We start from the raw sequence: 13,529 nt of genomic DNA, 5'->3' as shown, positions 1-13,529 counted from the left end.
AAACGGCATGGGTTTAAATCTCTATCTAATTTCAAGCTTCTGACTACACAACTGCTGTCAATTTGATTTAGATCAAGCAGACTTCACCTTTTTCTGCTTCCGTCTCTTGATCTTGAATAGCTGTTGAAGAAGGAGAGACAGCGATTGAAGATGAAGACTGGCTGTTTCTTCCGCCTTGATTCCGGAACCTTGGAGCAAGAATTTCCATCAGCGCGTCAGCTTCACGTTCCACCTGCGACACTGCATCAACATCCACAATATCAGTCCAGTATCACAACGTGTCTTTGTGCAACTTAAATGCCATTGTAGCACCGCACATCATTGTTCAGATTTTTGACCTACACGACATGTAATCCTCACAGACCCTGACACTGAGACAGTGCATTGGTTGTAGCAGTTGATGGATGTTGCTAAAAATGCTGCCTCATAATCAAGAAAAAACCATAGCTTTGTATATTTCTGACTTTAAACTTTCTTTAGCCAATTTTTTCTAGTTGCACCAAAAATCTGGCAGCGCCAAGTTTACCTCTAAGGTATGTGTACGTTTTATAAGCATTACTACTACCTCGCCAGCGGAATTGGTTGCCCGTTCTGTTCTGCCCAGGAAAGTCAGTGATGGGTTGACCTTTGGCTGCTTGTTGTAACTGGATGATGACTTTAAGAATGCGGAGGAAGAAGGCCTGAAAAAGAATCAAATTAACACTCACCGAAATTAGGTAAAGGTAAAAGTGGGTCCCACACTTGATCTAAACATCTGGAGATGAGAGATAAGGTTCTCATTATACTAAGCCTTCGGTACTCGAGAGTAGGGTAGCCAGTTCCTTTCTCTCGGCCGCCTTTACTTCAGCAACCGAAATTAGGCAAATGATAAAAATAAATAGCTTTTAGATGAATTTTCAGAAAAAAAAAAACAGTTTATTTGACGGTGATTTGAACGTCTAGTGACGTGGAAATGATGTAAAAACGGCAAACATTAAAGTTAGAAAACCTAGAAGCTATTGTCACCTGGTGTGACGTTTTGTTTGTCAAGGCTTGCATAGACGGAAGCTGCAATTCTCTGCCCAATTTCTTAAACTTGTCCTTGGCAGAAAGCACGACGGTTAATGTAGAATCAAACCTGTCGAAAATTAAACAAAATGTGTTTGACTTTTTTTAGAAACACCGACATAAATGAATTAAGCCACGAGTTGTCACATTCTTCACCTGTTCAACATGGAACCTTTGCTCGGGGCAGCGGGTGGAATAGGGGAACTACCACTGTCGATTTGCTGTTGGTTGTAAACAATGATTTCGTCCAACAATGTCTTTATTTGCCGCGCAAGCAACCCACCAAGTTTTTGAGCACCTACAGCACAGCAATAGGAATTTAATACCATTAATTTTAATTTAATTAAATGCACAATAATAAACAATGGGAATTTAATACCAACAGGACTGAATAGATACTGAATGAAACGGTTCAATAACCAGGTGAACTTTTTCTTTTCACCGCAGGCGAAACTGACTAAAGCAGGTCATCGCTCCCTGGAGCTTTGACAGCGTAGTCTACAGAATCACAAAATGCTGTGAATGAAACAGAAGCAACATTGAGCAGCTTAGCTTCACCTTCTAACAAAAGACGAATGATAAGAAGACGGAGAGCAGGAGCAGATTTAGACAATTGAAGAAGGAGTGATGTTGCGTCCTCTAATCCCTCTTCAGAGCATGCATGGCTGGTAAGCACGCCCACGGCCATAGAGAGTTCTTTCTCCAGGTGAACACGAGTCTCCGAAACAGTGGAAATTGATCCGTGAGAACGAGAAGAGGATGTGGTGCTTGTCATGGATGAGAATCCCGATCTTCCCACGGTACTGGTGTTACTAGTTCCAGCGCGGGCGCTCATTGTGATGGTAGGAGCGTTGCCTTCACTGGCTTGTTCTTCATCATCTGCGTTGCTGCGAATAAAAAAGAAATACTGTCTTTTAGGGAAAGGTAAGAAAAAATAAAATACTCTCATTTGCACCAACGTCTAAGTCCTAATATCTTGAAAATAAGTGAGCTCAAAATAATTGAAAACGAAATTTCCACATTTAACAATAACATTAGACCGTAGAGATTTACTGCAAAATCCATGTGGTTAGATTTCGTTTTAATCAGATGCGTTGGCGCAAAGTAGAAAGAAACTAAGTGAGATATTCCAAGGTTAACAGGCTCGATTACTGCATTGTACACACCGCGATGTCATTAAGCAATCGGTATAATCTAAAAGGTACCCAACGATGCATCAGAACACGCGCAAAACAATCACAAGCTGAAGTCGTGTGTATTGCCTTCGGTAACGATGGCAATTCATTTATGAAGTATTGCGACTTTATTCGTTACCGGTTCGTTGTCGGCGAAAGTTCAAACTTTCGTCAATTTTGCAATTAGAATTTTAAACAATGGTACACAGTTGAGTGGGTTTCTTTGTACGTTCCTGAAACTTGCCCAACTTTTATTTACCTTGGATCGGTAGGTTGCTCGGATGGCACGTTCCCAGCCTGAACGGAAGAGTCAGTTGTGTTGGTCGGGGTTGTTGCATTTCCGCCTGCTTCGTTCTTGTTTTTTCCGGTTAGTTTCAACCCTGCTCCCGATCCCAGATTTCGAGATATTTGCGCCAACAAGCGGAGCATTCGATCAGTTAATTGTTGACTTCGTTTCACCACTGGATGGCAGAGCATCCTCATTAACACACCAAGCCAGGTGCTGCTCAAATCAAACGCGGAAGGGTCGTTGGCAGTTTTCGCTGCAGCCGCATCATCTGAAGAGAAAACACCATTTTTGCACTATGCTGACATAAACTACAAAGCCCCGGTTCAACATTCACTCTATTCACTGGCTACGATCGTATGTGCATAAGAAATACCGTCTGTTGGATGGCTTTGCTTCGAAGAGATCTTTTTCTTGTGCGAACTCATGTCCAGTTTCATAAGCGTCTCCCAAAAGTCACTTTCGACCTGAGTTCCTTGCTCTGTGAAAATTTATTTGATCATTGCAGATGGAACAACTAATTTACTAGAAAAAAGACGTTGCTCAAATGTGCAAGAGCTTCGAAAGCTGTTCTGACAGTTGCTTTGCGATGGCAAAACTACTCGCAACATAAAACCGCGACACCAATTGTAAGCCATTGTGTTAGGTCGGTTTTATAAGTGTTTCGCAAAACTCTAGTCTAAGACGCTTTTTTCACCACAACAGTGAGGAGGAACGCAGAAGTTAAAAAATTTGAACATTAGACAATCTGTCGTTGGCTATCAATATGTTGCTCAAGTGATATGGGTTTGTATTCTCTCAACTAAACTTTCATGCTTTAAATACAACTGCATCTACGTAGCCACTAGCCCAGTTAAAGCATAGCGCACAAGTAAAACGAGACGTGTCAAAACAACAAACCTATATTGACATCCAAAGTGATTTTCTGGTGCTTTAGAGCCTGTGCGGTGATAAAATATGTCGGGAATATCTTTGACAGCACAATCAGCGCGTCAATGGCATGACGACAAACCACGGGGGCGCCTTGTGGATGGATGAACACCTGTTTCAAAACGGCTTCGGAACTACTTTGCTCTTTAGATGACGACTTTTTGCTAACGGGAGCGGCTGAAGGGCTTGGCTCAACCTAAAATGTGATATGATTAGAATTTCTAACTGACTAAAAATATAACGGACATTGCAGTGTGACAACATTTCAGACGCCATAAAACTTTGCAACAACAAAACTCACATCACATGACTTCGAAGTTAAGAAACTTTTCTAAACAAAGCATTTCAGTTTGCTCTTGGAAATATAAAAGATCAACCGCCAGTTTAACGCAACACAAACATAGAGATAAGTGAATCATTGGTTTAAAGTACTTTTCATGTTTTAGGTCAATTTTTAAAAATGTGTTGATTGGTCTCATGTATGTATTACAACAACAACCTTCCTACCTGAAATATGCTTGACCTTGAACCCAAGGCTGCTTCGAGTCTAATCGACATCCAGGAGCGATTTCTGCTTCCGACTGAAGGCTTATCGACAGGCCATGGCATGCCGAGCTTTTTCGGAAACTGTTTCTGGAGTTTGGTGGGCGAAGGGCCGACGTCCATAGGAGATGCATCAGTGGTTAGTTTTGAGAGCGAACGGACCTCACCAGCACGTTGAAGAATAGACATGAGGGCAGCAACCAACCAGTCCCGGGTTGGAGAGTGGTAGCACAGGTTGCGGAATACGCGGTGCAGAAAATTAGTGTTCAGTTTGCTTTCTTCGACAAAAAGGAGTAAGAGTAGACAGGCAAGTGAGTCGTGATCAAGTATTTGGCGTGACATGGGCGTCTGGGGCTGATTTGAACGAGCTGCTCCGTTTCGCGCATGCGCATTGTATGCAGGTCGACGACGCAAACCGCCAGAGAATCCGCCAAAACCACCCCAGGAAGGATGATTGCCGTGAAACGTCGCTCGATGACGGACTCGAGGGGGGCCACTCTGACGAAGTAGGTCAACACCATGAGACAGCATACGCTCCTGAGATAAGCGTTTCAGTTGTTGTGACTTAACCGAATTGTACAGAAAACTATACGAGAAGTAATTGTTTTAACTCAGGAGCACAAATGACTGTACAAAGTAACCACGTCACCCAACTCAATAAGCTGCATCAATCAAATTATTTTAAGCAATAAAACAAATCAGTAGAACCAATAAAGTAACTTCAAAATGGCCAACGCAGTTTGGCAAAACTTCGAAACCGGGGAAGCGGTGCTTGAAACAAACTTCACAATATTATCCAATCAACGCGTGAGTGTATCCATTGCTCGACCTTATTACCTAATAAGGTTATGCTCTCAATCAAGTTTGAGTGAAAAATGCGCCAAACTTTGGTGTAAGTTGCAATTTTTGCTGATACATCAATAGAGCAAAAAGTTCATGCATAGTTCTTGCAAAAGCATAATATCACATGCCCGGCGGCTATCTGCGGGCTAGCATGGTAACTTTGGCCTAATTTCTGCACCAGCAATCGAAAATCAGATTATTGTCATAAGTTATTCAACTTCAATAAAATTTCAAAAGCCATTTTTGATCAAGCTATCCACAGCGTTGCCGTTGCATAACGAATCATTCAAAACGTTTTAAGTTACAGTGAAGACTGAGTCTCCTACAAGTCAGCAGTTGTGAACTGAGCAAGCAACATTTCAGCAAGTGGCTGAAGTTGGTAAATGATGAAACTGAGCAAGCCATAACTTGGAAGGTCACAAGTCAGCAAATGAGTTTGACAAGCGATGACCAAGAACGTACGACGTGAGCACGTAAATCTCATTTGCTGACTTGGCAGTAGCTGAAATGTAATTGCTGAGTTGAAGCACTTGCTGAGTTGTCGCATGCCGAGTCGTCCGACTACCGCGAAGACTTCCAAACAACGATCTTGCTCGACCACAGAAAGTGGCAATATTTATCCTGGCACGAAGTATATTGAGAGATATGTAAAATTCCTGTGTATCTCTTTAGCCTCAGCGAGCAAATTAGTCTTAACAGCGTTGAATCAACGTACAAAACAACTGATTTGCTGGCTAAAGTGAAGCATGAATTGAACATCTACCTGTAAGTAACGGCGTTGTCTGTCCTCGACAGCTCCGCGCAAGGTTTGCGCTTCGGCGGCCAATTCTTCGGAGAGCATTGCCATTAAAGATTCGTCCATGTCAGATAAGACTGACTGCCGTAAATCAGGAGGGAGGGTTTGGATAAACGTAGTCGGGTCTAAGCTTTCTTCTGTCACTTGAGGTGCTGTGGTGCGAGACTGAAACAGAGAAACCACTTTTGAAATTCGATAATGATGTGCATTGTCGTGAACAACCATATAATGTAAATGTGTGGTGCTAAGCAGAACTATTGATGCATGCAGTCGTTAGTTAAATCTCAACGGAGTGTTTCCATAGCTGGTGAACGCATCAGCTTATAATCGTACAATTTCGAATAGCCGCCGAAAATATTAAGATTTATCCGTACGTAAATTACGAAGAGGGATAATAATAACAAAAGTTAGGCATTATAGAAAATAAAAGACTGCTAACTCTTTCTTTAACCCACATTGATAATGAATTCTGTAAGGTGACTTCTCGCACCAAATTCTTTTAAGTGTGGAACCGTTATGAATATTGCTTCACCGTTAACTCAACTCAGCTTCTTAACTAAAAACAATTGATTTCCATGGAGGTTTAGCCAGTTTATCTCCGACAGAAACACAAACGATCTGTGTACAAATCACATACTGTAGTTGAATGAAATAAATCAAGAATTACCCTTTCGCGTCTTTCCTGCTCCAAGACCTCTTCCTGGATGTTAGGAGGAAGGGCAGCAAGAAACTCGGGACTCACTCCACTGACTGGTTGAGAAGTTTCTCCAGAAGAAGTGGTTGTTGCAGCACGGTGATGAGATCGAGATAGTTGTTCTCTGAAAAAATAAACACCACTTATCTACAAGACCACGTGTCGGGAGGTAATCAAAGTCATACGTAATTTTAATCGCAATTTTTGAAACAAAACATGATTTCTTCACCTTATCACTTCTTGTCGAATGTCAGCTGGAAGAGCGGCCAAGAATGATGGGTCCACCCCTTCCATGACCTGACCGGCATCTTCTGCTTCTGCATCTTCAACAGGAGTTTCCGCTGAAGTCAAAAATAGTTTAGACAAAAAAAAATACAGTATGGGAAGGATAAAGATCAGAATTACAAGGTATAAGTTCGTGCTCTTTCAACAAACTGATTCGTACTATTTTTACTGCAGACAACATGGTTTCAACAATACTTTCGTTATTAAGAACAAATTAGCCTACATCATGACAAAATCATAGCGTGCGCAAAGATAAGACATACATGACAGTTTTCTTATGATATCATCAAACACTTCCCTTGTTAATTTGAGTTTTGGACATTAAAGTTATATTTATCAAACATTCAGTGACGCGACCTTCATCGTTGACATGTGATCCGTTTGTTTAGTAATACTTAATCACGCAAAAGAAGTGCAGTATATTTAACATTAGCGTTCTATTTTGATGTCATCAGGTCAAAAGAAGTACAACCGTGACTGATCAATAAATATCTTCGAAAAATGTGCCACAAGATGGAGGCCACCACTACGGCTACGATTGTACAGTTTTTCCAAATCAAACATGGCAATTTTGATTAAAAGATTTAATAAGCATCATTCCATCAGTTGCTTTCTCACTTTCCGGATCGGCTTGAGCAGCTTCTTGTGCGGATTCGTCTGCATCTTCTGCAACGTCGTTTGTCTCCATGGTAACATCAGATCGGTGGGAAGCGGGAGACGTCGTATCCATAACAACCGGTGACGTTTCACGTTGTTCTAAAAAATACAAACAAAGATGATATTCCTCATCGGCAAATCGAACCACAAGTTTAAAATAAATTGTCACCGAGAACACCAGTATCAAGAACAATAGTGCAAACTCAAGAAAGTGGCACATCAGAAGCATATTTCGAGGACAGTTCGCTATTTAGCACCACCATATTGATGAAACAAATCATAAGCAAGAACACTTTACCAGGAAGTAGATGCTGGTAAAAAGGTTTACGTTGGCGGTTCAAAGTGTACACAAATGCTCAAAACTATTAGAGTTACACTTTCAAAATACCTCTCACACTTCGAGCACAAAGATTCACTTAATCTATTGTAAATAAAAATTAAAAAAAGGTCCGCAATATCTTCTCCATGTTGTGATGCGCACTTTGGACTAATATAACAACTTCCACAATACCGAACTCGCAAAAACTCACGCAAGTCTACACAGCGAACGCCATAGTATGTCTTTTACAAATACATCTAAGATACTGTATAATGAAGCAACGGTTCATTAGCCAGTAACCAGCTGTGTGACTTTCTACAAGGTGTGTTCACTTGTTTGTGGAGTTTCGTTTAGAGATATGATCAACACTGTTTCCCACAAATTTCCAAGGAAGGAAAATGGTTGATGTAAACATGGAAAGGATACAGTTCACTGGTTTAGCGCAACAGCATTTAGCCAATGATCATAAGAGTGAACCCAGACCCATGGTAATATGAGAGAAAATACGGTTTGACTAGTTACTAGAACATTGGTACTTCAAACCCTTTTAAGCCGATTTGCCAAAGAAAAATTTACCGTTTTTGAATCGAAACATGTGTATTTACCATACAAACTTTCAAGCTGCATTGAATTTTCGCTGCGGTTTGAGAACCCTGAAATATAGGATGTCCTGATTTTATTTCAGTTTTTGTTTGTGTACTCAGTATGAATAAAGGTAAAGCAGCAATGGACAAATCAATATTCTACCTTGATTATTGGAGGTCGTTTGTTGGGAGAAAGTAGTCACAGGCGCAATGTTTGAGCTGGAGGTAATCACAACTTCGTTAGCAGCTAAAAAAGTAAAAAAATAAAGAAATTCCAAACAATCGATAAAGAGACAAGCATTAACTTCAACAGTAAACTATTTCTAACCACGTACTGAGATAACAGTTTGTAACTCATGGGATTTTTCACAAAATTACGTTTTTGAACTCAGCCAAAGTCAACCCAAGGCGTACGTTGATTCAATGTTTAGTTGTCTTGATTCAACAAAAAAAACGTGATCTTCTCACGACTCCCAACAGCCCTAAGGAAGGTAACTACAGTGCAAACCAGATCGCCTGTATGGTTCGATGGCTTCCCGCCACTTTCAGCCACGCGTTTGAACGATAGTAACCTCAGGCAAAAATTTAATACCTCAGCTCAGCATGGGGAAGGCTACTCATACAACTTTTGTTGTTTTAATGTCAAAAACTGTTATATATATTAATGTAAATATTTACCAGCTGCAATGAAGGTGTAAGTCTAATCAGAGTTGACAGTTTTTCACCGCGGAGTTGGGATAGTTTTGTTTGAAAAACGAAAAATTCAGCAGTTGTAGCTGGTGGAATTTGGGGCACGTTTTAACCTTACAAGATTCTAAACCAGCCGAAATTTTCAGGTTATGTGATTTAAAAGATGCTTAAATTTAAAAACCATATAAAATTTAAAAAGATCATTACTTTGATGGGTTGATGAATTCATTGCTTTTATTTCGTGCAAATTTTGCTTGAGTTATTAATAAAAATTGAGCCGGACATTTGAATATCCAGTAACACAGTCAAATGCCTACAGAAGCAGTAAAATGCTAAACATTAAAATGAATCAAGCATCGTTTGCATACACACACGACAACCTAATTTTAGAACTTTCCTTTAAAATACCACTTCAATTTATTATGAAGTTCATGCTACTTCCTTTCAAATAACACCAGTCTTGATACATGCCGTATCAACAGTCGAAAAAAAAATTGCATATCAAAAACGTAATTTAAAGCGGCACTACACAACGCTTCTTGAGTAATTGTCATGTTAAATTCGACATCACAAATAAGTATTTGCATCACCCGTTCAATATTTGAACTGTTACATTGATAGAAGATTGGATATGGGAGGTAACAACAAAAGCGGAAAATCCTGAAGCCGAAAATTTGATGCCGAGTGAAGGTGTTAGCACCGATTGTTGCTGCAGAAAAGCTACTTTTGTGTAAGGAAACCAACCACTATCCCAGACCGCAAATTAGTCGTTTTTTTTTTAACATACCATCCGAATAATCAATTAAAGAAAGTAGCTCGTGATCAGGCAAGACTTGTTACAGTCAGTCATGTAGCATTACTAGTAAAGTTGGTGATATATTCGAGCGTTTGTTTTACTTTGTACATGCACACTGAAAGTTATTTGACAACCATATATTATAGTATGGATGACGTTGGCGTCACCGGGTTAAAACTGGACTCTTACTAGGTTTACAGCTTCAAAAGCGGAAAGTAGATGAAATATTGGCTGGAAATACATGAAAACCGATGAGTTGGGAAAGACTACGTGTTGAGTCGTGCTTCACTACGCGGAAATAGCAGCCAAGCCTCTAGAATCTAGTTGATTACCATACTGAGGAAAATTTTACCTTGGGATGTGGCAGCGGTGTCAGCAGAAACTGCAGGCTCGTCCGCCGTAGCTTGACCACGGGCTTGTTGCAAGCTGAAGCTTAATCCTTCCAATTGACCACTGACCGCCAATAGAGAAGAACTCGCTTGTTGCAGAGCGTTGATAGCCGGGGCCCGTTCAGTAGCTGCAATTGACATTGAGGGATATACAGTAGGAGATAAGCCAAGAAATGTCATACACGGTTCATTTGTATGGAAATTGGGCAAAAAATGAAGCTGGATATTGTTTCAAGATTATGAAGTGCTGAACTGTTTAGTGATTACGATTACAAAACAAGTGTATATATTTGCATAAGACATAGTTGACAAAGTGCTGTTGTAGAGGAAAAGTATTTTATAAAGTGACGAAAGCGCTATGTGCGGTTGAGAAAGCAAATTACACAGTTATCTCCAGCTGAAAAAATAACACAGCCCAACTGCATAACCTACTACCTCGCACCAAACAAAGCAGAAGACTTCCTGAAAAATTTGCGATTCCTGATTCAAAATAACAGCACAATGAAAAGATAAAATGAACTTTTTAAATTTTTAAACTTCTAGAAAGCGGAATGGAGTTGTAAAATAAGCTGTACGCTGCTTCTTCACCATGCCTGTCCATGCTAAAAACCACAAACCATAAATGGCGATTTACATTTGCGTCTGAAACTCCGAAGCGTGTGTCAACCTAAGCGTCAACAAAATAGAAAAAGGAAACCCGTTCCACCTGACTGACTGCTGTCATCATTCTCAGGCCCAGTTGAGGTAGCGTAGAACATTGAAGATAGCATACGACTCAGATAAGACAGTAGGTTATCAGTTTATCTCCCGTATAAAAGTATAAAAAACTGATATAACATACTACCTCAATCCGAGATAGAATTTATCATTTGATGATGAAAAGGCAACTGAAGTTACAATGTCAAAGACATTTGACTAATGTTTCAAAAAACACTGCTTTTGCTGGATGGCTGCTTGCGGGCAATCCGTACAGTTAAGAGCTAGTAGGCTGCGCTGTATCTCCCGGGGTGTATAACCAAAACAGCATAACCTACTACCTCAATTTTGTACTGATCATCGAGGCCATACTAAGTTAGAACTACACCTGCTTTTCATTTATTGTTGTCAACTTTAAACCAAACTTTGCAAATTTCAATGCTCAGTATGGCATGCAGTGCAGTTGTCAATTCCGTACACACTTGAAAAGCTTTAATCAACCGCTTTCCAACTCTGCTTAACCGGAAAACACATGAAATACGAGCACATCAACTTTGGAGAGAAATACTCTAGTTTGAAAATCTGAGGAAAAGACTCAAGATAATGGACATCACTGATTAGTGATTATCGAAACAAAAATTTGTAGACTGTAGATTGTAGAATAGATGGTCCAATGTTTGTGCCGGGCCTTCATGGAGAGTAATAGTTCTGTACCTAAGTGACGACCTTGTAAGTTTCTGGTTTTTAACTAATTTTGTTTTAAACAGTAGCTAATGAGATTGTAGATTAATGATATGTGCACCAAAAATCGTTTTTTAATCGTAAAACCTCAGAAACAAGTGATTTATCCTCTAAATTCATGACATATCAACATCATCTCTTATGTTTGGGTGACAAGTTACGTAACCAATAACAAACAAAACTTGGTGTTGCTTTTTCAGGGCTGCAAAGTCAAAGTGATGAAGTTGAAAGGTTTTTATAGAACCAGGGAAGTCGGTAAAAATATACGATTCCGACTCGGCATGAAAGAACGAGGATTCGAGGATCCTTTTGTGAATTATTTGTCAAATATTCTTCGATGATAAAGAGTAGCCCTCTCACCACTATTTAGACTTCATAAGACAGAGTAAGCTCACTACTCTAGTATGTCTGGTGAAGGGACATTTGATCAGATGAAGGAATATTTGAAAACAAAATATTTTGAACTATTTTATTTCGACACTTCTTCTTTGTTTTGATTTCATTCTACTTTGTTATAACCAAAAACTTTTTTTTCAACAACCATCCCAAGTCACGTGCTCTACTACAGCTGAAAGATGTAGACTTTTGAGACAAATCAAGACAAAATGTTAAATTTTCTAAATTTGAACCATTCACCATAACCATGGCAAAACGGACAGATAGGCTAAATTTCTGGCCCAGACATGATCCTTCAAAACAGGTTGAAGATTAAAAAACAAAAGAAATGTCTGTATATGGATTGCTGTCTTTGAACGGTCAGAAATCAGACCGAAATTAAACGCCAGCAATCCAAGACTGTCCATTATTACATCGCAGAAACAGTCAAAACACGACTGGTTTTCTGAGATCTGAATTCTATCACGGATGTACAGTCAACGTTTCAGCGTCATAATAGAGAATTTTTTTTGTATACCCATAGACAGCAGGTTTAAATCATTGCATGTACAGCAGGCAATGAAATCTTTCAACGACAGCAGGCTCACATAGTTCGCACAAAAATGCTTTCGCAACAAAAAATAAAGACGATAACGTATGAAATATACTACGATAATATCAGTTAATATAGCCTAATTACCGCTCTTGTGAAAGTCTCGCCAAAAACTAGACAAAATGGTGATTTTAACCAAAATTAAAATTTTAAATCTGGCAACCCTGAAAACAAACTTGCAACCTCAGCCCGTTGAAAATTGAAGAACAGGAATCGTATATTTTTTTCCGATTTCACAGCCCTAGTTTTATCTCTTAGGTCCAGGGGAGTTTCAAATGAGCTTCAGCTGTTGGTATATCTTCTCTTCATAAAAGCTCGAAGATAGTGCAGATTGCTAACGAGATGGTAGATCGCGCAGTTAACTCCAGAAGCCAGATATGATTGGCGGTCTACTACAGAATCCACTACCTCAGTTAGAAATCAGCAAGACTGACTATGTTGCATGCAAATACGATAAAACTGCTGAACCGGAAATAACTGAATAATGTGAAAAATATAAATGCCTGCCCGTCATTGACATGACTGCGCAACGCAACTTTCAAACTAAAATGCTGCGAATCGAAACCGAAGAGAGCGACTGAAGCCATGAAGGTAGCAGATTGCACAGTTATCTCCCACGTCCGAAAATCATTTGACGCAAACTGCGTAACCTACTACCTCAACATGGCAAGAGTCAAACATTCCCTCATTCGTCTGGTAAAGGTAAATGCTGTCCGCTCTGTTCAAAAGTGCTTGTTGTATTTACAGTGCACAAACATCCTTGCACGATAGAGGTCAACATCATAAAATTACTAAACAGTTCGTAAATCATGAAACAATAGGATCAAATAACCATAACGGATAACTGGGAAGACGTAGATGGACGCGATGCTTCAAGAACTGCTCTATATTCAGCGAAACCCAGCAGGTAAAACAGTTACTTACAAAAACAAGCAGAAAATACGAAATTTCTGTATCGTTGTTCAAAACGACGAATTGTGATGAATAAATTCAAGAAGCGAAGTGCATCACTTGCAGCACGGACATTTCAGCTAAGTTTCACGTCCTCATAAGAAAGACAACGCTGACAA

The 13,529-nt window shown here is 39.8% G+C and overlaps 1 protein-coding gene across 1 annotated transcript in view; it reads right to left on the bottom strand.

Annotated features, from left to right (window-relative positions):
* Nucleotides 1–13,529, bottom strand: part of LOC145771741 (E3 ubiquitin-protein ligase HUWE1-like) — a 77,845-nt gene that overhangs the window by 6,071 nt on the left and 58,245 nt on the right. Inside the window, exons 66-80 of the mRNA XM_082583471.1 lie at nt 9,998–10,162; nt 8,323–8,406; nt 7,218–7,355; nt 6,544–6,655; nt 6,288–6,438; nt 5,588–5,785; nt 3,946–4,518; nt 3,409–3,634; nt 2,885–2,989; nt 2,482–2,779; nt 1,606–1,934; nt 1,204–1,345; nt 1,006–1,117; nt 566–680; nt 88–240 (exon numbers count right to left, since the gene is read on the bottom strand). Of these exons, the coding sequence (XP_082439597.1) occupies nt 88–240; nt 566–680; nt 1,006–1,117; nt 1,204–1,345; nt 1,606–1,934; nt 2,482–2,779; nt 2,885–2,989; nt 3,409–3,634; nt 3,946–4,518; nt 5,588–5,785; nt 6,288–6,438; nt 6,544–6,655; nt 7,218–7,355; nt 8,323–8,406; nt 9,998–10,162 (2,901 nt within the window). The remainder of the gene's footprint in view (nt 1–87; nt 241–565; nt 681–1,005; nt 1,118–1,203; nt 1,346–1,605; nt 1,935–2,481; nt 2,780–2,884; nt 2,990–3,408; nt 3,635–3,945; nt 4,519–5,587; nt 5,786–6,287; nt 6,439–6,543; nt 6,656–7,217; nt 7,356–8,322; nt 8,407–9,997; nt 10,163–13,529) is intronic.

This window comes from Aplidium turbinatum, chromosome 6 (assembly GCF_918807975.1).
Source record: "Aplidium turbinatum chromosome 6, kaAplTurb1.1, whole genome shotgun sequence".
Taxonomy (NCBI): Eukaryota; Metazoa; Chordata; class Ascidiacea; order Aplousobranchia; family Polyclinidae; genus Aplidium; species Aplidium turbinatum.
Note: the sequence above shows the minus strand (reverse complement) of the source record. Positions and strands in the feature narration are given on the sequence as shown.